At 37.5% G+C, this 24,044-nt stretch overlaps 2 protein-coding genes and 1 long non-coding RNA gene across 3 annotated transcripts; 1 reads left to right on the top strand and 2 right to left on the bottom strand.

The window, feature by feature from the left end:
• Positions 1 to 7,263: 7,263 nt before the first annotated feature.
• On the bottom strand, positions 7,264 to 9,763 carry LOC106418720 (vicilin-like seed storage protein At2g18540). Its single transcript, XM_013859477.3, has 8 exons — positions 8,910 to 9,763; positions 8,396 to 8,441; positions 8,238 to 8,287; positions 8,106 to 8,147; positions 7,903 to 8,016; positions 7,734 to 7,812; positions 7,571 to 7,642; positions 7,264 to 7,471 (listed from the first exon to the last, which is right to left on the bottom strand). Exons 1-8 carry the CDS (start codon positions 9,521 to 9,523, stop codon positions 7,424 to 7,426), a joined length of 1,065 nt encoding a protein of 354 aa, XP_013714931.1. The 5' UTR covers positions 9,524 to 9,763; the 3' UTR covers positions 7,264 to 7,423.
• A 596-nt stretch (positions 9,764 to 10,359) lies between these two features.
• LOC106417366 (terminal nucleotidyltransferase 4B) lies at positions 10,360 to 13,453 on the bottom strand. Its single transcript, XM_048767125.1, has 13 exons — positions 12,994 to 13,453; positions 12,764 to 12,876; positions 12,627 to 12,683; positions 12,428 to 12,523; positions 12,273 to 12,343; positions 12,127 to 12,169; positions 11,948 to 12,028; positions 11,807 to 11,866; positions 11,639 to 11,689; positions 11,453 to 11,550; positions 11,266 to 11,314; positions 11,128 to 11,172; positions 10,360 to 11,036 (listed from the first exon to the last, which is right to left on the bottom strand). Exons 1-13 carry the CDS (start codon positions 13,346 to 13,348, stop codon positions 10,587 to 10,589), a joined length of 1,569 nt encoding a protein of 522 aa, XP_048623082.1. The 5' UTR covers positions 13,349 to 13,453; the 3' UTR covers positions 10,360 to 10,586.
• Positions 13,454 to 15,725: 2,272 nt separating this feature from the next.
• On the top strand, positions 15,726 to 16,785 carry LOC125592313. Its single transcript, XR_007328123.1, has 2 exons — positions 15,726 to 16,144; positions 16,546 to 16,785. It is a non-coding gene; the product is annotated as an uncharacterized LOC125592313 (long non-coding RNA).
• The last annotated feature ends 7,259 nt before the right edge of the window (positions 16,786 to 24,044 follow it).

The following is a 24,044-nucleotide window of genomic DNA, read 5'->3' as shown; positions in this document are numbered from 1 at the left end:
TCCTCCTTCATACTTTCAGTACCCTCAAATTCCTCCTCTTTCTCTACTATTCCACCTTCCTCCTCAGAGCTCAAGACAACAAATCTTGAGTTGGTAAAAAAGGCAACCTGACCAAACTTTAGCTCTCTGTTTCTTGAAGGATATCGGCTAGCTTTACCCGGAGACACATCTAGCCACTCTCTTTCCTTGCCTGCTTCAGAACTGTTTTCGCCAGAAGAGTTTGTTGTCTCTGCAACCACATCCTCCACCGGTAAATTCCTTTGCTTAACCTCCATTGATACATGTTCCATCTTCTCCATATTACCATTCTCCTCATTCAATACAAATAGAGTCGCCTCCTCTGTATTCATAACTAACTCCTTGTTCACAACCCTTTCCTGATCCTGAGCTTGAGCCATAACCACATCTTGCTCTAATGTAGCAGTGACATCCTCCTCACTCCTTACACTCTGATCTTCCATTGTAATTTCCTTTTCTCTCTGAGTGACAGTCTGCTCTCCTTTGTTCCCTGGGCACGCCTTAAGAGAATGCCCCCACTTCTCACATTTAGGGCATTTGGTTGGTAGCCACGGGTATGAGTATTCCACCACTACATCTTGTCCCTGAATGTTGAAAACCAGCTTCTTTGGGAGGTCTGTTGTCAGGTCAACCTTCATGAAGATCTTAGCCACCTCCAGATCCAGGCATTGAGCAGTTTCCGGATGAAGCTTTACCGGGACACCAATTGGGCTTGAGACAAAGCTCAAACCTTTCCACGAAAACATGTTAATATGAACATTTTTTAGATGAACCCACATTGGAATAGATTGCTTCGGAGCCTTCTCTTTCTCAATCACTGGAGACCATTTTGTCACCACCACCGGAATGCTTGCTAGGTTCCACATCCCCCGCCTAAGAATCCTGTTCCTATCAGCTTGGCTTGAAACCCCAAACTTCATCGATGTCGAGTTCACCTCAAACACATCAATCATTTGCTTCTTGTCGTTGATATTCCAGATTTTGTTTACAATGGCATGAATCTTTTCTATGTGAGGAGCGTCGTCGAGAAATTTCCCGATAAGAAAGTCCTCCCAAAGCGGTGATACATCCTTCGTAATCTCCTCTGGAACCATGACTGAACCCACACCATCCTTCATCAAAATCTCTACATCATACTTCTTCAGACAACGAGTACCCTGAACCGCGCCAACCCAAGAGCCTTTAGGCCCTCCAAGACCCGAACCCACCGACACCAACACTCCTTGAGAATCAGGAGCATCCGCTTGAGAATCGCCTTCCTCTACCATCGGAACCCACCGCAGATGACGGCGGCGCAAAATCCTACCGAGAATGAGAAACTCAAACCCAAAATCGCCAAACTAGTCGCCAGAGCAAAACAGTGCGTATTGCGATTCACATTCGAACAACTTCTAGGCTGTTTCAATTCCTTGGTTTTACAGTCTATGGATGATTGTTTCAACTATCAATGGCACCTACTGTGTCTTACATTTAAATTTCTGCTTTGCCTATTGTATAGGCCTTTTCTATAATTTAGTTTTGAACTCATTTGTGCTCCTCTCAATTTGGAGTTGTAGTTCCATTTTACCTTAGTAAAACCAGTGTTAAAAAAATATAAAAAGCATAACCCGTTTTAATTACTCGACGCCCCTTTGGCGAATAATAATAGAATGATTTACACTTTAAGACATATTCTAAGTTTTAATTACATTTTGGAACACTTTTCACTATTAAAATAGTTTTTATTGTTTTTTACATCTTTACCCACAACTAAAACAAATTGAATCATATCTTCTTCTTTTTTTTAATTGCCTCATGTTATGTTTTATTTGTAGAAGTATTTGAATATTAAAATCTAAGAAAAACCACAACACTTTAGTCTTTTAGTTTGAGCTAAATTTTGTTTTTGACCAAAACCGAAAGAGATCGTCGGCTTGACGATGTCAGCTTACGACGAGAGATTAGGAGTCCGGGATGGCAAGAGTAAGCGATGGAGAAAATATAGATTTGATGTACTTCATCTCTGTTCGAAAACGGGGGCGTGTTGACCGGAAAATTGGGGATAATGCTTGGCGGAGAAGAGCTATAGCGTTTTGGTTATAATTAAGACTAAAAAGTTATGAGAAAACTTGTTTTTTGCTTGTCTTTTGGCTGTAATTGGTTAATTTATACAATATATATTTGTTAGTTTTGGGGGTAAAAACGCCAAAAATAAAGATTGCATGGATCTAGAGGTAACCAAATTTAGTATTGCTTTTGTGTTTGTTTGTGTACATCATGTTTGTGAATACGAGTAGATTGGGTGACTACGGAGATGTGTACATAAAATTATTCTTGAAGATGTAAGATGTCCGCCTTGAAGTAGTCGCTGACGTAGTTGCTGAAGCAGACGTCGTGTTGAGTGGTGAAGACCATGTGGAGTCAAAGGTGCTGAGCTGGAGTCGTGTAGAATTGGAGAGCAAGAGAGTATCTTGGAGATAATGAAAGAGGAATAAACTTGAGGAGCAAGTTTATGACTTAAAAAAAGAGGAATAAGTACATTCCAAGAAAAGGAAAGTTGCATTGTTATGGAAGATGTCCATACATGTTACCTTGGAGACTAGGGTTTCGGGAACGTGGAGAATAACTATAAGATAGCTATGGAGTCGTCTGTATAGAGACAAAGACACAGAGGCTGATCTTATAGAGAGATAAGCTCTTGGAAGTTTTCTTGGGTCGTACTGAAGCAGTGGCTGAAGTACTTGACGGGAGAGAGACATAAGCGGGTAGCTTAGGAATCCTTCAGTGTCGTGTGTTAGGATGTTAACACTAGATGAATAAAGCTGAATTAACAAGGTCTTGTAATAGAATGTTTAAAGGAGATTCTAATAAAGCATAGTGTTTGCTTGTAGTTGTTTTGTCTTTTGGTTTACTTTCTGCAGTACTATTGTGGTGTCATCTTGCACTAACAATTAGTATCAAAGCGGGGCACCTAAGTTATCGATGTAATCCTAAAGGTGAAGATGGACACGATTGTTTCAATGCAGAAGGCAATCATGTTGAACGCGGACCAGTATGGTCATTGGAAGGCTCGCATGAAGCAGATGATTCGAGGAATCAATGAAGATGCGTGGACAGTTGTGGAGATTGGTTGGGAGGAACCTACCATAGTCACAGGAGATGAGAAGAAGCCTAAGCCAAAAGAGGATTGGTCAGAGGCAGAGCGCAATGCATCAAAGTTTAATGCAAAGGCGCTTTCGGTGATTTTTGGAGCCATTGAAGCAGAACAGTTCCAGCTGATTTAGGGGAGTACTTCGGCTAAAGAGGCGTGGGAGGTCCTGCTGAATTCGTTTGAGGGAGATGAGAGTGTCAAGAGGAGACGCTTGGATCATCTTGGGTCGCAGTTTGAGAAACTCAGGTGGTCTGATAATGATTATGTGGCGAGCTTTAGTGCCAAACTCAGAGATATGGCGCATGAAACATGTGTACTTGGGAAGAAGTACAAGGAGAAGAAGCTGGTAAAGAAGTTACTACCATGTCTTCCAACGAAATTTGGAGCTCACAAGGCGGTCTTGAATATGACCACAAACACGGATGAGCTCAAGTTTGACAAGCTTGTGGGTATGCTGAAGTCAGAAGAGATGGAGACAGACAGTAGTTCAGTCTCTACGTCATGTGGTGCATCAAGGAGTATAGCTCTTTCTGCTGACAAAGATGGAGATAGATTTCTGAATGTTGAAGATGCCATGGGGATGTTGGCTAGGAATCTGGGTAAGATGACGAATTTCTCTGGTGGGAGGAATCATTATGGTCTCCAGGGAGGTGATCGTGGCAATAGCAGAAAAAGGGAACGTCTTAGATGCTATGAGTGTGAAGGTGTTGGTCATATAAAGGCTGACTTTCCTGTAGCACAACTGAGAGAACTTAAGTGTTCTGGGTGTAGAGGTGTTGGACACACACGACGTGAATGTCCAAACTTAAAAAAGGAAAAAGGAGTTCCATTGCAGTCGTTTGATGATTCAGAGTCTGAGGGAGATGGAAAGGTGATGAAGAACCTTGTTGCATTTGGTGCACGCAATGAGGAATCTAGTGAATTCCCGGATTCAGATGTTGGTACAGATGATGAGGAGTATCATGTGCTGTACAAAAAGTGGTTGAATCTCAAGGATCAGAATCTGAGATGGGAGGATAAGACTCATAAGCTAATAGAGATGCTTAAAGAAGTCAGTGAAGAATTTGCGGCTATGAAAGAGAAGAATGAGTCTCTGAAGCAGGAGGTTAGCAAGCTGAGGGAAGTCCAACAGAAGGGGCTGTCACAGTTCGTGCAGGGAAGCACATCAAAAAGTGGAGCCAAAGAAGTTCGTCAGCAAGTACTTCGGTTCGTCAGCAAGTACTTCGGGACGTACAACAAGGAGTAAGGCAGGAAGTTCTACAGCGCGTAGCTGTGAGTAACAAGCCGAAGGGAGTACATCAGTGCAACAACATGAAGGTCAGACATGAGTTTCTAAAGAATGGTTGTGCAACTAGTTCAAGGAAGGAGACTGATTGGTGCATCAGCAACTGTGTCAGGCCAAGCAAGAAGCAACATCGGATGTGTTGTTGGTTCTGTGGGAAGGTTGGACACAAGAAGGTGGAGTGTTTTGCTCGTGAGAAGAGCAGGAACATGGCCAAAATGGTGAACAAGACGTTCATTAAACCCTAAGAGGGTTGAAGAGGTGCTCTTAGCCAAGAGTGGCTTACTTGATGAGGTCAAGGCAGAGACGTCAGAAGAAGGGTGCAACACTGTTAAGAGTGATCTTGAGGTTGATCAAGAAGCATCAAATCTGGAGCCAGAACACGAGGTTGTTTGTGACACAAAGGGGAAGGAGATCGAAGTGCGTCAGGAAGTGATGCGAGATGATCTTCAGGAGGGTGAGAGTGAAATCACTCCAAGACAATATAAACGAGTGCAGAGGGCACTCGGTGTGGATGGAGAAGGGCTCATGGTCAAGAAGACGACACATGAAGGAAGCCAGGTCCTCAACAGAAGCTGGTCGAAAGGTAGTTCGACATGTGCATCAGATCGTGAAGCAATACTTGTTATTCTGCTGCAGCAGGGGCTGTGTCATGATTATACATGAAGAAACAGACGGGTGGGTCTGTAAGGCTTGACATCTACGCATCTGTGTTTTAGCTTAGTATGCAATCAAGCAGGGAGAGAATGGTGATGTTCTGGTACATAGAATGCATATCTTATGGGGGAGAAAAGCATGGTGTGGTGCACATCTCGTGGGGGAGAAAAGCACATTTGGTGTGGAAGTTTCCAGGTGAGGAACGTGGTTGCAACGTGGTTGCTGAACCAGAAGATTGTTGTGTTTGATCGGCACACAAAGCTAACGGGGGAGATTGAAGATGTAAGATGTTCGCCCTGAAGTAGTCGCTGACGTAGTTGCTGAAGCAGACGTCGTGTTGAGTGGTGAAGACCATGTGGAGTCAAGGTGCTGAGCTGGAGTCATGTAGACTTGGAGAGCAAGAGAGTATCTTGGAGATAAGGAAAGAAGAATAAACTTGAGGAGCAAGTTTATGACTTAAAGAAAGAGGAATAAGTGCACTCTAAGAAAAAGAAAGTTGCACTTATTGTTATGGAAGATGTCCATACATGTTGCCTTGTAAACTAGGGTTTCGGGAACGTAGAGAATAACTATAAGATAGCTATGGGGTCGTCTGTATAGAGACAGAGACACATAGACTGATCTTATAGAGAGATAAGCTCTTGGAAGTGTTTTTGGGTAGTGCTGAAACAGTGGCTGAAGTACTTGACGGGCGAGAGAATCCTTCAGTGTCGTGGGTTAGGGTGTTAACACTAGACGAGTAAAGATGAATAAACAAGATATTGTAATAAATTGTTCTAATAAAGCATAGTGTTTGCTTGCAGTTGTTTTGTCTCTTGGTTTACTTTATACAGTACCATTGTAGTGTCATCTTGCACTAGCAATTCTTACACATGAAAAGGAGAGAAGATTGCCTTTGTAGGGGTAAGGACGAGAATGGATGGTTTACATGAATGAAAGGCTTCACATGTTCATGAATGAGGATTATTTTTGATCTTCATACCATAAACGTTGATTTTGTACATGCTTCTATTATCATTGTTATATGTTTGCATATGTGTACAATTGTTGTGTACAATTTTTTTGTTGGTGTACATATGTACAAAATTTATTCATGGTGTACACAAATGAGAACTAATTAAGCTTCCAAGTAACCAAATTCTATCGAGGAAATGTCAAAATCGAACAAAAAAAACCCTACAATTTCACAACCTAGGTTTTGAATTAATACACAAAAGAGCAATCTTTTGCAAGGAGCAGAATCCATTTAAAAATTTGCAGACAACAATCGGTTGCCACTGAATTTATGGTGATCAATTGTGTGAAATGATACAAAGTATGTGAGTATGTGTGAGCTCTCAACCAGAGTCGAAGTTACAAAGTAGGATCAAGCATGCATACAATTCTCTGAAACCAAGTGAAAAAGTGAAGAGCCAATAAAGACAAATTTTTACAAATAAGAAGATTTTCTGGGTTAAAGTTGCCTGAAATCGGAGAGCACTAACTCGCTTGGGATTTTGATTTTATTTTTTTCATTTATGAGGATTTTTTTGTTTCTTTTTTTCCTTTATAAAAACTAAATATATCAATTATAAAAACACAATAGTTCATATGAACGTAGAGCTCCTAGTTTGGTTTACCGAATCTTCACGAGAGTTTGTTATGATAATGATAATGATGTATGAGAAGAAAATAATAATTTTCTTTTGGTTTGTTGCTTCGGTTAGAACCAAATTAGAAATGACTTATTTGCCAAATAACCAAATAAAAAAACAGTAGTCAAACGGACCTTACCATCTACTATTGAATGATAATAATGTATGAGAAGAAAATAATAATTTTCTTTTGGTTTGTTGCTTTTAGAACCGAATTAGAAATGACTTATTTGTCAAATAACCAAAAAAAATAAAATTAGATTTTTAGAGAGTTAGAGAAAGATAGAAAAAAAAAGTAGGACAGAAAGAGTATTTTTAGCTAGGTAGTGTATTTTGAATTTTTTGTGTATATAAGGACAAATTTCCCAATTAGAAACTCTGGATAAGAAAGTAAAAGAGAAATTTTGCTAGAAGTTTTACCGGAGAAATACATCAAAAGTGTGGTAGTAGCAAATTTGACCCCAAGAAAAGTGTTAGTAGCAACAAGTGATTTAAGCTGTAGTTATAAACTCTAAGTGCCCTAGAACGTAATATTCTCATAATAATTTCAAAAACCAAAAAGCAATATCATGCTTTATGGCTCCACTAGATGAAAATATTGTTTTGTTTTTCCTTATCGTAGTGTTACAAAAGTTCGATACTTAGAACACAGTTTAGGAACAAGAACTAGATCTTGTAGTAGCTTAAACCAAAACCTCCACATTACATAGGAACATCTGGATCCAACCTTCTCTGAATAGCAGCTGCACCCTGCGTGTATTAAGACGGATCCAAAAAAACGTTACAATAACAAGAAATTCAAAACATGTAACTGACGTTGAAGAGAAAAATAGTGTCTTTGTATCAAACCTCCATGTCCCCAATCTTGTATAAATAGACCATTTCTTCCTTTAGCCGAGCTTGTTCCTTCATAGCTTGCGCCTGCGATTGGATTATAAAATCAACGTAAGATTGTGCTAGTGACCAGATTAATAGCAAAGGAAACCGCAAAGATCTCAAAGAAGAAACTGACCATTCCGCCTTCCATTGATCGCTTTAGAGCTAAAACTTCTTCTTCCTTCTGCTTCTCCCGTGCTTCCTGCATCTCTAGCCTGAAAACAAGAACACAAACATGCCTTTTAAGGCAACCCATCCACAGCATTTCTATGTCTGCTGATGTAAAGTGGGAATCTTTGGTGTACCGGCGTTGCTCCTCGTCATTGAACACAGTCCGTTCACTCTTCCCAGCTTTCTTCAAACCCTTCTTCATCTCTTTCTCCAACTTACGTCTATAGTAACCATCAATGTCATAGTATCTGCAAAGTTTCAAATAGATACGAAATGAACAACTAATCTTAACAACTACTCAACAACATTCATCAAACCACAACCAAAAGAAGCTTACTTCTTGGAGGTAAATGTACCAGTATTGTGATCCTCCATGAAACTGTGAAAGAATCAATCAATTGCACATCGTTATATTTATCAGAAACCAAAAGAAGAACTTCATAGGAACATAAACTCAGGAGATACATACTCTTTAAACATTTTCTTCTCTTCCCATGGTGGCAAGCTTTCCAAGTTGACCTATTGGACCAAGCAGACAACCAAAATCAATCCACAAAATAGCTAAATTTACATTATTCGCTTTGAAGTCCAAAGCAAAATATAAGGTTACAGAGTAGATAGAGCTACCTCTTTTACTTCAAGCAGCCATGCTGTGAACTCTGGTCGTTTATTCCTACATATATGAGTCATTAACAACTTGAATATCTAATTTCTATTTCAGGAAAGCAAATACAAGTATGTTAATCTTCAAAAAGACTCAATAACTATCCACGAGTATCTTCTATCTATGAGTAATGTATTGCTGCTAGTCCGTCGGTCATTTCTAGAATATGTCTTAGTATGTGCCGTAACATGGAAGTATTTGCCTAGATGTCTGCTGCATTTGCCGTGTCTGCTTTCCTTTCGCTCTTAGATCAAAACACTATGTATGGATGGTATGAACTGCCTAAACAAGTCAGCAACTTGAATAACTAATTGTATTTCAAAAACAGCAAACACAAGTTTACAAGTCTTTACATAAGAATCAACATATGTAGAACTAAAATCACATTCTTGAATATCAGATTCCGAACTAATCTATCCATCTATCTTGCTAATGTAATAATTCAAGATTTTCCAAAGGGAAAGAGAGAAGCTTTACCACATATCAGTCTCTCTGATGACTCCATACTTCCCCCAAGATTCAGTGACAGCTCCTTTCTTGGCCTTCTCAGACTTCTTCTCTTTCTTCCGCTTCTTCTTCTTCTTCTTGCTATCTCCATCAACTCCTTTCTCCTTCCTTCTCTTCTTCTTCTCTTTCTCTCTCCTCCTTCTCTTCCTATCTCTCTCCTCCCTCTCCCTTCTCTTCCTTCTCCTCCGCTCATCCTCACTCTCACTCTCACTCTCAGAATCAGAATAATCAGACGAATACTCCGACTCAGATTCTGATTCCGAGCTACTACTGGAATCATCGTAGCGTCTCCTGCTTCGTCTACTACGAGATCTCCGATCTGATTTCTTTTTCCCTCTCGACTTTCTACTTCTACGTCTCTCTTCCTTCTCCGATTCGGAGTCGCTACCGCTTTCCAATCCCGAACCAGAATCGGAGTCTCTGCCGTCTTTTGATTTCCTCCTCGACTCACGGCGATTCACATCTTCTTCTTCTTCGACGGACTTTTTTTCGATACGTCTCCGGGATGATTTTCTTCTGTAGTCTTTATCCTCGACGTCGCCTTTCGCTTTCTCCGGCGGAGAATCGTCGCGGTCTCTTCCCATCTCGCGAAATCGCCGGTGAGTTATCTCGACCCAACCCTAGATCGAAGGCGTCATGAAGCGTTAAGAATCCTAAAAGCAATGCGGATTGGGCTGTAATTGATAAAGCCCATTTCTAAATATCATCGTAGAAGAAGGCCCACTAGTAGCAACGCCACCGTGGTTAAACAACCACCAAATGAAATGGCGGATTCTCTAATATACGGCACACTTTTTGTGAGTTATAAGATCTATTCTACCTATACCCCCAAGTATTATTAAAGAAACAGGATGCATACATATATAAAATCCGAATAAAGTTTAGGAAGTTGCACGTGAAAACCCGAAAAAAGCTAATATGAATCCGACCGTCCATGCCTATTGCTTTCATAAGCAAAGAGCGGTTGGAAACCACTTTTAGGGACATTGCAGAGAAACAGATATTTTTTTTTTGCTAAATATTGGAGAAACAGATATTGAAAGTTCATTTCATGAAAATGGCAGAAATATTGTTCTGCAGGATGTGTACCACTAGAAATGTGAAACTGAAGTAAGAGAAGCTGGAATACTGACTGGAGAAGTTGAAGGAGGTAGGTTAGCGACTGGGAGTTTAAATCTGGAGGAGTTTGAGCTATGTGATGGGACATCACGGATCTTCTCGAGCTGATGAGGAGGCAGAAGAATATTGAAGACCTTTGTATAAGGAATCTGTAGAGTTGAATTCCAATGTTGGTAGAAGCAGAGTAAACTAAGCATGGACGGAGAGGCTGTTGTCTAGGCTGTGAAGAGTATAAAGGGTGTTGCTAGTAGTGTGCAAACACATGTAAAGAGCTCATTGCACTTTTCAAGATCCAAGAGAATTAAGCAAGCGCTCAAAGAGTCGGATATAGAGCGTTTAAATTTAGCTCTTTCAATGTTCAATAACATTACGTAAATTTAGAAACTAGTCAAAACTGGTGGTAAATTTTTAATTTGTTACAACAGCATTATATCTGTTTTTACCAAATTATAATTTACACTTAAAGACTAAGGCCTCCTCTGGTTACTAACCTCCAGTTGATTTCAGCATGGCCGGCCGTTCCATGCTTCAAAACTTATTCTTCCGTCTTCTTTTCTTCGAACTCGGTTCTTCTTCTTCACCATCATCATCATCCACCATCTTCTTCTTCTTGCTCTTACTCTTCTTCTTCCGGGAAGACTCTTTCGTAGTAACCTTACCAGGAGTGTCAACTAGCACAGGAGTATTGTCTCCGTTCGCAGCATCCCCTCTTGGAAACGAGCCTTCCTCGTCTTCTTCGAGTTGCCAGTTGCAGAAAAGCCCACCATTGCTTTTGCCGTTAGCCGACATTGGCAATGGCTCTCCAGCTCCGGGAAGCAAGCTGTTGAAAGTGACGTCCCCGTTTTTCCCACCTTTGCGCTCTAACAGAATCCGGTCTGGTCTGATTATTGTGCCGAGAATGCTTCGGTTCGGTCCTAATGCTAGAATAGCTTTCGTGTTTGTTAAAGTAGACAAGGCCATTGAAAATGCTGATCGAATCTGTAAGAAAGAACTCGGCTTTAATAAAAGCATATATCCACCTTGTTGAAAGTAGTATACTTCTCTAATAAATTAGAGAAATGAAGAGAACCTGAAAGTAGTTGAATGAGCTCTTGCCAATGTCATTCTCTGGTGTCTGGTTACCCACATAAGAACCAAGTTAATACTGTTTGTCTGCTAAATTCTAAGGCTGCTTGTGTTCATACAAAACCAAAGCTCGAAAGCTAACCTGTGGATCCTCGATAGAGATGAGCCCTGGCCGGGCTGGGTTCAGGAAACTGGAGAGACAAAAAAGAAGAAGAGAGAGGTAAATTCGCCAAAAGACGCAAAAGGTACAGGTCGCTGATGTCTCAGGGAGTTTGAGATAGCCAATAAAGATGAGAACCAAGTAAACAATGTGGGTTTAGTGAGTTTACCCTTTGTTGGACTTTGAAAAGAAAGAACCTCCCTTCTTGCAAGATACACCCACATCTGCGGTGTTTAATTTTCGCCCATAAAAGTCGAAGAACTTAACCTACAATAATAAGGAAAAAGAAGAAAGAAAGATATTACTTATTAGCCAATACAATCAGAAGCTTCGAGTCGCAATGACAAGAACATACCAAGAGAACTCCCAAGTTATGCTCTGGTGGGCTTCGACCATCTTTGAGGTACTGTTTCATAAAATAAACAAAGGTACAAAGAAAGTCCAGTTTAGAGATTTTTTTTCTCTTTTGTTCGGACGGGGAGTGAAAGATCTAGGAATGTGAAACTCAAGTCACCAATGTTACCTTGAGAAAAGCGATGAGCATTGCTAGAAGAGCATATGAACCAATTCCACCACTGTACACCTGCCCAAAAACATTAAAAGAAAATTATTGAATGTTTGGGACTGGGAAAAAGGATGGTGTAAAAGTAAACTATTTCCAGACCTCATTGAGTTCTCTCTGCTGTAGAAATACTTTCAGAATTAGACACAATGGTCGTAAAGGAGGCAACTTGACTACAGCATCCTGAAAAATAAGTCATAAGATTTAACGTGAGATCTTCACACATAATCGAGAGACATGATAAGCTGGTAGAGAAGTATTATTCAGCTGAAATCACAAACCTGTATAAACTCAGCTGCCTTTGGTCCATTCTCCATATCAAAACTGTAAAGTCAGTCAGTGCCAAATTTAATAACTCATACTAAACTAAATTCACATAATAGTCCATTCAAAGGGTCGTATGTGGGTTTGTATATATGTGCTGAACCTTAGATCAAATGAAATACTGCTTTTCTTTTCGACGAACTTGATAATTGGTACACGAGCCTTAGCAATCACCTGCACAAATCAGAGATCTAACTATGAGACACAGTCTCTCAGAGATGCTGACATGTTATAATAGAAAGTCAAAAAAAGAAATACCAGAATATTCTTTGCAATCCCCCTTTGTGACAATGCTCTGGAGAGTGCTTTCAGACCTAGTTGAGGATTTGTGATACCCGACTCCAAAATGACCACCTTTATATACAGCCAAAAGTAAAAAAAAAAAAAAAAAAGATTCACTGTTAGGATAAAATAAGAGTTATCAGAGAATCCACCAAAAAAAAAGATGAACACTTACATCGATATCACTTGTTGGAAGATAAAGCCCTGTCTTGTATGATCCAAAAACTTCTACCTGGAACAGAGAGATTACACTTTTGAATTAACCTCTAATCAGTGAGAAAGCTTAAAGCTTTTCATAGGACTAAATGGTACCTTGCAATCAGGCCAGATATATTGAATAACGCTTCTAACACTATCCATTGCTGCATCACGCTGCGCTTTCTCATCTAGAGTTGGTAAGAGAAACTCGCTGAAATCAACTATCTCTGCAACAGCAACATCCATCCAAAGAGAGAAGCTTTCAACACCGATAGAGAATCAATGCTTCAACAAAAAAAAAAAAAAAAGGATTTGTTTCTCTCTTTTTTTTTCTACATTATTACCTTTATGCAGTTGAAGCATTGGGATCTTGGAACAGCTGTTCTCGTTAAACCAGTTAGTCTCTAATCTGGGCTCTTCAGCTTCTTTGTCTTTCCTCCTCTTTCTGCTCTTCTTCGAGGCCACAACCGGCGTAACAAATTCTTCGCCGTTCTCATTCTCCCCGGCGTCGACGTCCAGTGAGAAGAAATCAACCGTGTCTGATTCCACCGGCGTTGTGTTTTCGGTTAGATCAGAGATCTCGTTGCGGTAAACAGAATAGTTGTGAGATTCGTCGTGCGTAGCTGGAGACTGATTCCAATCTGAGAGGCTAAGTGGAGGAAGAGCGTCGTATACGAAAGCTGGAGCTTCAGACTCCATTGGAGATTGATGGAGGCTGAATCTGGGGTTTAGGGTTTGGACGCCGCCGTGGATGATACAAAACCAATAAATAATGTGTCCGAACAGAAGAAGGAAACAAGGGGAAAAGAAAATAATTAATTAAATAATGGTTTTCTTTCTGCATAAAACCGTCCGACCAACGAGAAGATAGTCGGACCGGTTTAGTTTGTTTCTATCGAATTTTAGATGGCTCGGGTACGATGGTCGATGGTTTATGACTTTTCTAGAAATCGAACAAAGTTCGATTTGAATCGGTTTGGATACACTATGCTTTTGTTCAGGTCGAGTCGGATAAATTAATTGAAAACCGATATAGAACCAAGATTTTTTTTGTATTTGGTTTAGATTGGATACTTTCTTTCACCAAATTAATTATTACAACTAAAAATATCATAAATTTTTATTATTAATATTATAATTTAATTTTACTTATTTTGTAATTTACATTGTAATTAAAATGCATAATTTATTTAAGTAAAATTATGTTATTTTAATTAGACGTATGATTTTGGATATATGATATCCCGTTTATTTAGTTATTATTCAGATATATCTGATAACATCTATTTTCCTATTCAACCATAATATATGTGTTCTATAGATTTAAAATTTGATTAATTTTTTATTACCATTTAATTTTATTCTTGTCTTAGATTTTTAGATATATTTTAGTAAAATTATATATAATTTAGCATATGTTGTTTTGAGATTCAAATAGTAAGAATAAACTAAAGTGAAAGTTACATATATAAGAATGATAATATTTGAAACCTCATGGGTATATATATATATTACATAGAAGAACTTAATTATAATAATTAGCTAATATCTCTAAAATATTATTTGAAAATTTCATATATATATATATATATATATATATTAATATGTTGAGTCATTTTATAATTTATGTTTGTAAAAATATTATTATAAATAATAATATATTATTATTTTAGTTAAAATATTGGTTTTGGATATAAGATTTTTTATCAGCCCAGTTACTCATTTTCTCTGTATACTGTGTTACGTATATTTCTTCAAATTAAACTAGAACAATTTTTAATCTAACTCAGTTAATAATTTTGGATTCTCTCTCCCTTTCTAGAGAGAGAAAAAATTTCACTCAACCCCTCTTACCAAAACCATATCATTCAGAGGGTGGGGGGAGGGGGAGAGATCGAATCGTTTTTTGTTTGTAAAATAGTTCGATCTCGGATTTCGTTTTCCTGTTGCGGATTCAACTTCGCGATGGCAATTTTGGTGTGATTTCTTCAATCAAACTGAGCAGAGCTCCACTCTTACCTTTCTCGGTTTGTTGGTTGAAGACAATAACTCCGATCTCTCCGATCGGATCGGCGGATTGAGAATCTCCTCCTCTGCAAATTCTCTTTATATCCCGTTCTACTTAGCTTGTTTTGTTCTACATCATTGATTTATGCACAAAATCTTTCTTTAAAAGGAATCAATCTTTACTCATCCATAAAGTGGATTTAATCGGTTAGGAGTAAAATATCTTTTTAGCGAAAGAGGATGGAGAGATGAAATTATCTTGGCTGGTTAAAGAGAAGTTCAGTAGAGTTGGCATCTGTTTAAGATGGTCCAATGAAGAACTTGCCTCTTAAATCATCTAAGTTTCTCTTTGATTTAATTATCGGTGATGATGGATAAAGCAATCTCAAGTAGCGGTTATGGCAAGGGGTTGGAGCACAAGGAGTACAAGCTTGGGGTGAAAGTGGCTTTGTGGCGGAGAAGATGGTGGCCAAGTCGGTGGTTTCAACCTTACCGACGGAGTGGAAGATGATTCTGATTTCCATGTTTCTCTATTGCCACGTTGCTAGTTTTCTTTTTTATCCTTACACGTGTGTTTAAATATGTGAACACGCGAAGATGTCATATGTAATCCTATTTCAAATGGGTTTAATGAAAACCAACAAGTTGACAAAAATAAAAAATCTAACTCAGTTAAATCAAATTAATTGTAATAGTTTAGTTCTTCATTTCAGATATGTAAGTATATTTTCATTTTTTAATAATTTGGTATATCTTGATTTGCAAAAATAAAAATAGAAAAGATAAAGTGACGATTAGCACGAATAGCCGACAAAATTAAAAGAGAATTAATATCAAAATTGTTTTTGTAAAATTTCTTTTTCTTTTTATGAAATCATATTATAAATAAAAAAATATTTTAAATTTTAAAAATATTTTCTTATCATACATGTCGTTTGGAAAAATATAATAAAGAAAATTAAATAAAAATAAAAAATATAATTTTTAGAGTATTTGCATCCTATAGCTACGAATAAAAAAATAATTAAGTAAATAGCATAATTGCGAAAATAACACTGTACACATTTCATATTCTCCACGATGCCCCTACTATAACTCTGAGCCGAGTCTAACCCACTAAATTTTAGAGTCTATAATCTTGTATTTATTATGCTACTCTACCTTATTACACGCAACCGGTTAACACTGGGAGGCTAAACAATAATCAAATTTGTAATTACATCATCTCTCGTTTCACTGTCTCACTTCGCTTTCTTTCTTTTTTTTTGTAAAAAACTTCGCTTTCTTCTTCCCTCTTCCAAATTTCAGAATGGAAGGTTTTGAATAAAAATCTTGAATCTCTTTCTTATTATCTCTCTCAGATAATGAATCTTTACGGCTTACTTCTTCTGTTTCCATTCTCTCCGGGCTAAATGAGTCCTCTCCTCACTCTCACTCTCTGCTTCATCTCTTTACTCCTCCTCTTCGGCACCAACTCCGTAACCGAGAGTGAGCTTCGATCTGTAAACGCATAAGTGATGAGACTTCTAAAGTTGGCACAGTTTTTGAGGAAGAATCTTTTCGTGTTTTGTCTCGTGAATGAGGATTTCACTCTTTTTGTTTCTTTTGTGTTAGGAACTTCAAGCAATCTGTTTGTTTAACTGGATAGAAATCTTTGTTAATGAGCTTTGGTAACGATAATAACTGTACAGATTGTGTCGTTTAAACATTTTTAAGCAGAGTTCAATTAGATCATTTGTTTGAAATATGTGTTAAGGAGCTTTGAACAGGATAGTGAATTGTTAAGATTGTCTTTTTTCAACATTCTATAAAAGGTCATCTTCTGTTTTGGGTATTTGCTACTCTGAATTAAAGTTGTGTTCATATTCATATATTTTTCTTTTTTGCAGGTATTAAGTAGACTGAGTTACTATGAGATTTAGGAAATGAAGTATAGTTGACGTGTTTAGCTTATGTGTGGTGCCTTATTCAAGAAGGTGGTGACTTTCATCTGCTAGCTTAATATGCATTTTTTTTAAATGGTTCACTCTTGAGCTTTGATGTAACGGTGATTATTCTAAAGTTATGTATAAGTTAACAAAATGATGTATCTGACTATTGTACATTTGATATGAAATAACTATAAAATATCCGGTTATAATATTTTATGCAGACGGATATAATCCTTTAAATCGGATAGTCAATTTAAAATATTAAAACTTGTGTCAATACTAAACACATTGCATTAAAGTTAATATTTTGTATTATCCATAAATTGTTCTCATTTCATAAATTATCATATATCCGGATAAACATTTATATAACCGGTTCACTTATTTTTTCAGTATTCGGAAATCATTTTGTTAAATCAGATGAAGATTAATACATCCGGATATAATTATCATATCTGGATTGACTTTGTAATATCCGGTTAATACTTACTAATACATATTACCCACTCTTCATATAATAACTTAATTCAAATTCGTAATGTATTATCCGATTCTAATATACAATCTATTATATGTACATAAAATTATTTTCCGGCTATTATCATCATAATCAGGATTATTTATATAATATCCAGTTATAATATGTATTTATTCATTACTCAATTGGCAAACATTTTACCAAGCTTCTTTGTAAGTTAATGAGGCCTTTTCATTTTGATGAAAAGAAATGAGGCATTTTCATTTGTTTCATTATTATACTATTTTCCTTATACATGTCGATTTGTCTACTAATCTTAAAAATAGATGGTTCTCAAACAGGCTAACTAACATGTTATATGTTTTTCTTAAACCAGATTTTTCGAATATCCACATCGTTTTTAATAGCTGTCTGCCAAATGTTTTACCCCAAATTTTCTTATTAATTAACATGTGCATTATTATGAGATTTTTTTTGTTTATGGAATAAATACAAGCTATATTTTCTTTCATCTTTATCAGTCTCCACGTTCAAGTAATAAAAAAAATATCTGACCAATAATATATTAATTTTTAGTAAATCCGACAAATGCCTGACACAATATTCCCCCTAACCTCACAACCCTACGCTTCTACAAATCGTTTTACGAGAAGCCTATCTTCGAACAGCTACTCAACTTGGACAGAAAAGTAATATCGCCTTGTTCCTATACCCATTTAACTAAACACTTAAAGATTGTGCATGATCACCAAATTACCACTCTTTTTATGGTTATTGAGCTAAATGAGTCTAATTTTTATTCATTAACGATATGTTAGTTGATTTTATTTAAATTATTTTTGTAATAATTTGAGTTGTTACAAAATAATATAAATAAAACAGTTATTACTTTTAAACTACATATTATGTTGTTTAATATCTTTTAAATGAGGAGATTATTTTGTGAACTTTTCTTTTTACGAATCACATAATATATAAGTTTATAAATGTTCTTTACTATATAAATATAAAATAAAAAAAATAAAATCAATAAAAAAAATTAATAATAACAATTAGGTATATTTAATTTATAATGGTATCATTGTAAGAAAAACATCGTAATAATTAATGTGAATGCAACACATATTAAACTTATTTCTCAAATAATACTATAAAGATAACTGATATTTTTATTTTGAAAAAAGCTACATTTTAGCAAATATGTATATTTTGGTTTTGATATAACTAATATATTAAAAATTATAGTTATATTTTCAAATAATTTTGGTTATTTCAGGTATGTATATAATTTATAATTTGAATATGTAAATTACGTTTCGAATATTACACGTAGTTATTTGATTTATCAGTTGAACTCTCATATTTAAAATGCTTTTTTCTAAAATCATTTGCGTACTTGAGTTATCTGGTTTGGTTTGGTTGCCTTGTCTCCACCGCCGTGAATTTTGTTAAACCAAGTTAAATTAATACGGACATAAGGTAGAAGCACTAGTTAGTGTGTCTTGCCATGAAGGCTTTTCCAAGTTGTATCTCCAAAACTTAATCATGTCCGGGTTCATTGTGACTTCCTAATGTTGATAGACGTGGTACAGACGATTAGGTAAGCTTCTTATACATGTTTCTACTGAAAATACTCCTACATGTTATAAATGATATTGTGGATGTCCATAACCGGCCCAGTACTAAAGAGAGAGAGAGTCGACCGTGAGAAGAGAGAGAGAGTCGACCGTGAGAAGAGAGAGAGATAATCAACATCTTGTCTTTTCCTTATTAGATTATGATTTGTACTCTTTCCACATTTGTAATTTCTTTCTTTAGTTTTTCCATTATTCTATGACGGTGTAATTCCTTATATATAAAGAGCTCCTTATGTTTATGAATAATACAGAAACATAGATTTTATTCTCTAGTTTTACAACACGTTATCAGCACGATAGAATCTAAATCCCTAAGCTAAAACAAACCGCCTAAAACCCTAACCCTAATCGGCGAACATCCTTACCGGCGAACTATCCTAATCCCGATCGCGAAACCTTACATCCCGATCCTTGTTTGCAATCTGTTCCCGATCAGCTTCAGCTTAAGGCGTTCCTGATCCTAGCTCAGATGATCTCGGCTTGTTCAACCTCAGCTCGCAAACAAGACGATCTCAGACAGCTCGCGGACAGCTCGCGACCAGATCAGCACGTTGGACAGCTCGCGTTCCCGATCTCAGCAATCAGACAGCTCGCGACCCGATCAGCACGTTGGACAGCTCGCGTTCCCGATCTCAGCAATCAGACAGCTCGCGGCAACATCAGCTCGCGTTCCGATCAGTTCCAGCTCGCGGTTCATCTCTTTGGTGGTCCATTCAACCCTACTTGAGGTTAAGGTAATTCGAAACCTTAAAGAGAACCCATAATCAAATTTGATTGTTTGATAAGAATCGAAACCATAAAACTACAAACCCTAATAGTATGATCTAATGTTGAAATCAAAACCATAGGGTAATAGATCAAAACCCCAATGAGTAAATCGAAGCTCATAATCATAAGTTCGATACCCCAAACCCTAATCGAGATTGATTGTTTGATCAATTAAAATCGAAACCTTAATGGTTTTGAATCTCAAAACCCCAATCATCTAAGATCAAAATCGAAACCCTAATATCCATGATCCTAGCCGCATACATGCTTATTGCATGAATGCATGAAATCGATTTTATTTAAAACCCTAATACTAAAACACATTCGATTTTATAAACCCTAATTCGAAATCAAATTGATTGATTGAATGAATTAAAATCAAAACCTTAATCTAATGCTTTGAATCAAAATTGATTGTTTGAATGATTGTATGTTTGGATATATTATGCTAGCATTGATTAATTAAAACCGTATTGAATTTGATCACATAGAAATCGATTGCTAGGATTGATAATCTCATTCTTGAATTTGGTTGTTTGAATTGATAAAACCGATTGAATGATTTTCAAATTGAAGTCGTATTGATTGTTTGATCGAAACCCTAATGCCATGAAATTAAAATCGAATACTATCTTGTTTGATTGATTAAAACCGAATGCTTGAATTGAAATAGAAATCGCTTGCTAGGTTAAATGATTTATGCATTCTCGTCTTGATAATGATCCGGCTAGTATTGATAGTTTTCATACATTCTCGAATGAACCCTAATTGTTCCATTGCTCGACTGTTTGATTGCAATTACACATTGAACTCGTAGAAAACCGTTTGCTAAGATTGAAAACGAATAACCATTGTATTGATTGCATTGAAACCGTTTGCTAAGATTGTAGCCGTGCGACTTGTTTGCATCATGCATGCATAATAGTACGAACTGATTGTATATAGAATCTGAATGCTAAGATTGAACATGTATGCATCATATACGAATGACCTATTTGCATCATACCTAGAATCCGGATTGCTTGAGCATATTGATTGCATTCGCTTGAACACTTTTAAATCAAAATATGAAACATATGATTTTAGATGTCGAAAATCAACAACTTAGATTTTGCTGCCCAAAGTCTCTCTGGAGATAATTACTTGCAATGGGCACTTGATGCTAAGATCATCGGTGAATGTATCACCGAGGGCAATAATGCAAGTGAGAAAGATAGATACAGTGCGATATTAATTATACGCCATCATAATATTGAGAGTCTCAAAGATCAGTATTTGACTATTGAGAATCTTCTAGACCTTTGGACAAAGTTGAAAACGAGATATGATCACCAGAGAACGGTGTTATTACCAAAGGCTATGTATGATTGGAAGAATCTCGGAATCCAGGACTTCAAGTCTGTGGACGAGTATAACTCGGCCCTGTTTAAAATAGTTTAAAAATTGAAACTGTGTGGTGAGGATATAACGGATAAGGATATGCTTGAGAAAACATTTTCCATCTTCCACACAAGCAATGTGTTGTTACAACAACAGTACCGTGAGAAGGGCTTCACAACTTATGCTAATCTGATCTCTTGTCTCTTGCTCGCTGAGCAGAACAATGAACTGTTGATGAGAAACAGTGAATTGAGACCTCCTGGAACAAACCCATAACCTGAGGCACATGCGACCGTAGAGGCTAAGAAAGAGTCGAACCATATCCAGAGTGATAGCCAACACAACCGTGGTCGTGGAAAATGGCATGGATGTGGTGGTCGAGACCGAAACTCGTTTGGTCGAGACCAAGGCAACTCATATGGCCGTGGCTCCTATGGAGGCCGTGGACATGGCCGAGGCCGTGGTACATCTTTCAAGCCACAAAACTCGACCAAATCCGTGTGCCATAGATGTGGTATGGATAATCACTGGGCTAAGACATGTAGGACTCCCAAACATCTCGTTGACCTCTACCAAGAGAGTTTGAAAGGGAAGAATCCTGAAGCTCATATGACTTATTAAGATGGTGAAGATGATTTCAATCATGAACGAGACGATCTTATGGATTATGAAACTTCAGATTGTTTAAAAGAATGAAGTTGAATTCAACATCTATGTTTTCGTGTTCTTTGCTTTATGTTTTCTATGTTTTGATTGCTTTGAACTTATTTTATTAATGAATGAAAGTTTTTATATGAAGTCTCTAAAGTATCATTCCGGGTATAGCCAGTCTCATAGAGGGCTACGGCCAGGCTAACATCATGTTGCCTAAGGGTACGCATCTAGAGATATCTGATGCATTGTATTCACCCAGCTCTAAGAGAAGCCTATTGAGCTTTAAAGACATTCGAATGCATGGTTTTCATATTGAGACTAAGGGCGAAGGAAACAAAGAGTTCCTTCAGATCATAGAGATCGGCCAAGGCTATAAGAAAGTCCTAGAGTCTATACATGCGCTCTCTACTGGCCTTTTACTATGCTAAGGTCGGAATGATAGAGACCAATGTTGGTGAGTTCACATCCCAAGCGTTTAATGATTACTGTATGTCCATGAGGGTAAGTGTGGAACACTCCGTCGCACATGTACATACACAGAACGGCTTGGCCGAATCATTCATAAAACAAATTCAGCTAATAGTTAGAACATTGCTTATGAGGTGTAAGCTTCCGGCCACAGCTTGGGGACACGCGGTCTTGCACGTGGCTGAACTGATTCGTATCAGACCGTCTAGTGAATATAAATATTCTCCATCACAATTTTTTACGGGTCATGAGCCATACATATCCCATCTTAAGACATTTGGCTGTGCTGTCTATGTACCAATTGCTCCACCACAGAGAACAAAGATGGGACCTCAAAGGAGGATGAAGATATATGTTGGATATGATTCCCCCACGATTATAAAATACCTTGAACCAACTACGGGTGATTTATTTAAGGCCAGGTATGCGGATTGTCACTTTGATGAATCCGAACATCCAACATTAGGGGGAGATAGCAATAAGCTGGTAAAAAAAAGATTACATGGAATCAAACATCCTTATCTTGGCAAGATCCTCGGACTCAGCAATGTGACTTAGAAGTCCAAAAGATTATACATTTACAAAAGCTAGTTAATCAATTGCCAGATTCCTTTGCTGACCTGAAAAGAGTGACTAAATCATATATACCAGCTGCTAATGCACTAATCAGTATTGATGTTCAAGAGGGACACAATCAAGTTGCTACAGAGTCTAGACAACGTTTGAAACGTGGTAGACCAATAGGTTCCAAAGATAAGAACCCTCGGAAATCTAAGAAAGGTGCAAAGAATGAAACTGAAGTTGTTAAAACCCTAGACACGACCACGGCCGTTCCTAAATCCCGAGACTTAACTGCGGCTGATCCCAAAACCCTAATAGCGATCGCGGCCGATCATGAATGCTTAGATGCAGCCGGCCCTGATGTATCTAATCCTGATTCTTGGGACGCCAAGATTCAAGGTACTGAAGGTCCTGATAATAATGAGATCTCAATAAATTATGTCTTGTCTGGGATACAATGGAACAGAAAGAATGTCGACATTGATGATATATTTGCATACAAGGTAGCACTTGAACTTATGGATTTGAATGAGGATCATGAACCCACGTCTATTTATGAGTGCACTCAACGATCAGATTGGATCAAATGGAAAGAAGTTATAAACGTGGAGTTAAACTCTTTAAAGAAGAGAGATGTCTTTGGACCAATAGTCCGGACACCATATGATGTTAAACCAGTCGGCTATAAGTGGGTTTTTGTGAGGAAAAGAAATGAACACGGAAAGGTCGTGAGATATAAAGCACGGCTTGTTGCACAAGGATTCTCACAGAGACCAGGAATCGATTATGAGGAGACATACTCCGCTGTGGTGGATGCTACTACTTTTAGATTCCTGATAAGTCTGGCTATAAGAGAGAAATTAGACTTGAGGTTAATGGATGTTGTAACTGCATACTTATATGGGCCACTGGATAATGAGATTTATATGAAAGTACCAGAGGGTATAGAGTTGAAAAACAAATCGAGTACTCGAGAACAACACTGTATAAAGTTGAATAAGTCGCTTTATGGATTGAAACAATCAGGCCGAATGTGGTACAATAGGTTAAGTGAGTACCTAGAGAGAGAAGGATACAAGAATGATCCGATCAGCCCTTGTATCTTTATAAAGAAATTCGGTCAGGGCTTTGTGATTATAGCAGTGTATGTTGATGATTTAAATATCCTAGGAACCACTGGAGAGATTTCCCAAACAGTTGAATATCTTAAGAAAGAATTCGAGATTAAAGATCTTGAACGAAAAGAAAGTTTTGTTTGGGATTACAGCTTGAGTACATAAGAGATGGAATCCTTGTGCATCAAATGACATATACAGAAAAGTACTCAAGAGATTCAACATGGCCGAGTCTCACCCATTATCTAGCCCTATGGTCGTGAGGTCCCTCGGCCTGGACACTGATCTGTTCCGTCCTAAGATAGACGATAAAGATGTCCTTGGTCCCGAAGTGCCATATCTCAGTTCCATATGAGCTTTGATGTATCTGGCTAGTCACACGACCAGATATATGTT

This window comes from Brassica napus, chromosome C9 (genome assembly GCF_020379485.1).
Source record: "Brassica napus cultivar Da-Ae chromosome C9, Da-Ae, whole genome shotgun sequence".
Taxonomy (NCBI): Eukaryota; Viridiplantae; Streptophyta; class Magnoliopsida; order Brassicales; family Brassicaceae; genus Brassica; species Brassica napus.
Note: the sequence above shows the minus strand (reverse complement) of the source record. Positions and strands in the feature narration are given on the sequence as shown.

Coding starts and splice junctions, on each gene's coding strand:
- LOC106418720 (XM_013859477.3), bottom strand. CDS start 9,523: ATGGGAAGAGACCGCGACGATTCTCCGCCGGAGAAAGCGAAAGGCGAC. Junction 7,813..7,902: donor AATGACGAGGAGCAACGCCG/GTACACCAAAGA, acceptor TCTTGTTTTCAG/GCTAGAGATGCAGGAAGCAC. Junction 7,643..7,733: donor GATCAATGGAAGGCGGAATG/GTCAGTTTCTTC, acceptor ATCCAATCGCAG/GCGCAAGCTATGAAGGAACA.
- LOC106417366 (XM_048767125.1), bottom strand. CDS start 13,348: ATGGAGTCTGAAGCTCCAGCTTTCGTATACGACGCTCTTCCTCCACTT. Junction 11,315..11,452: donor TTTTCAAAGTCCAACAAAGG/GTAAACTCACTA, acceptor TTGTCTCTCCAG/TTTCCTGAACCCAGCCCGGC. Junction 11,037..11,127: donor GCTCATTCAACTACTTTCAG/GTTCTCTTCATT, acceptor TCTTTCTTACAG/ATTCGATCAGCATTTTCAAT.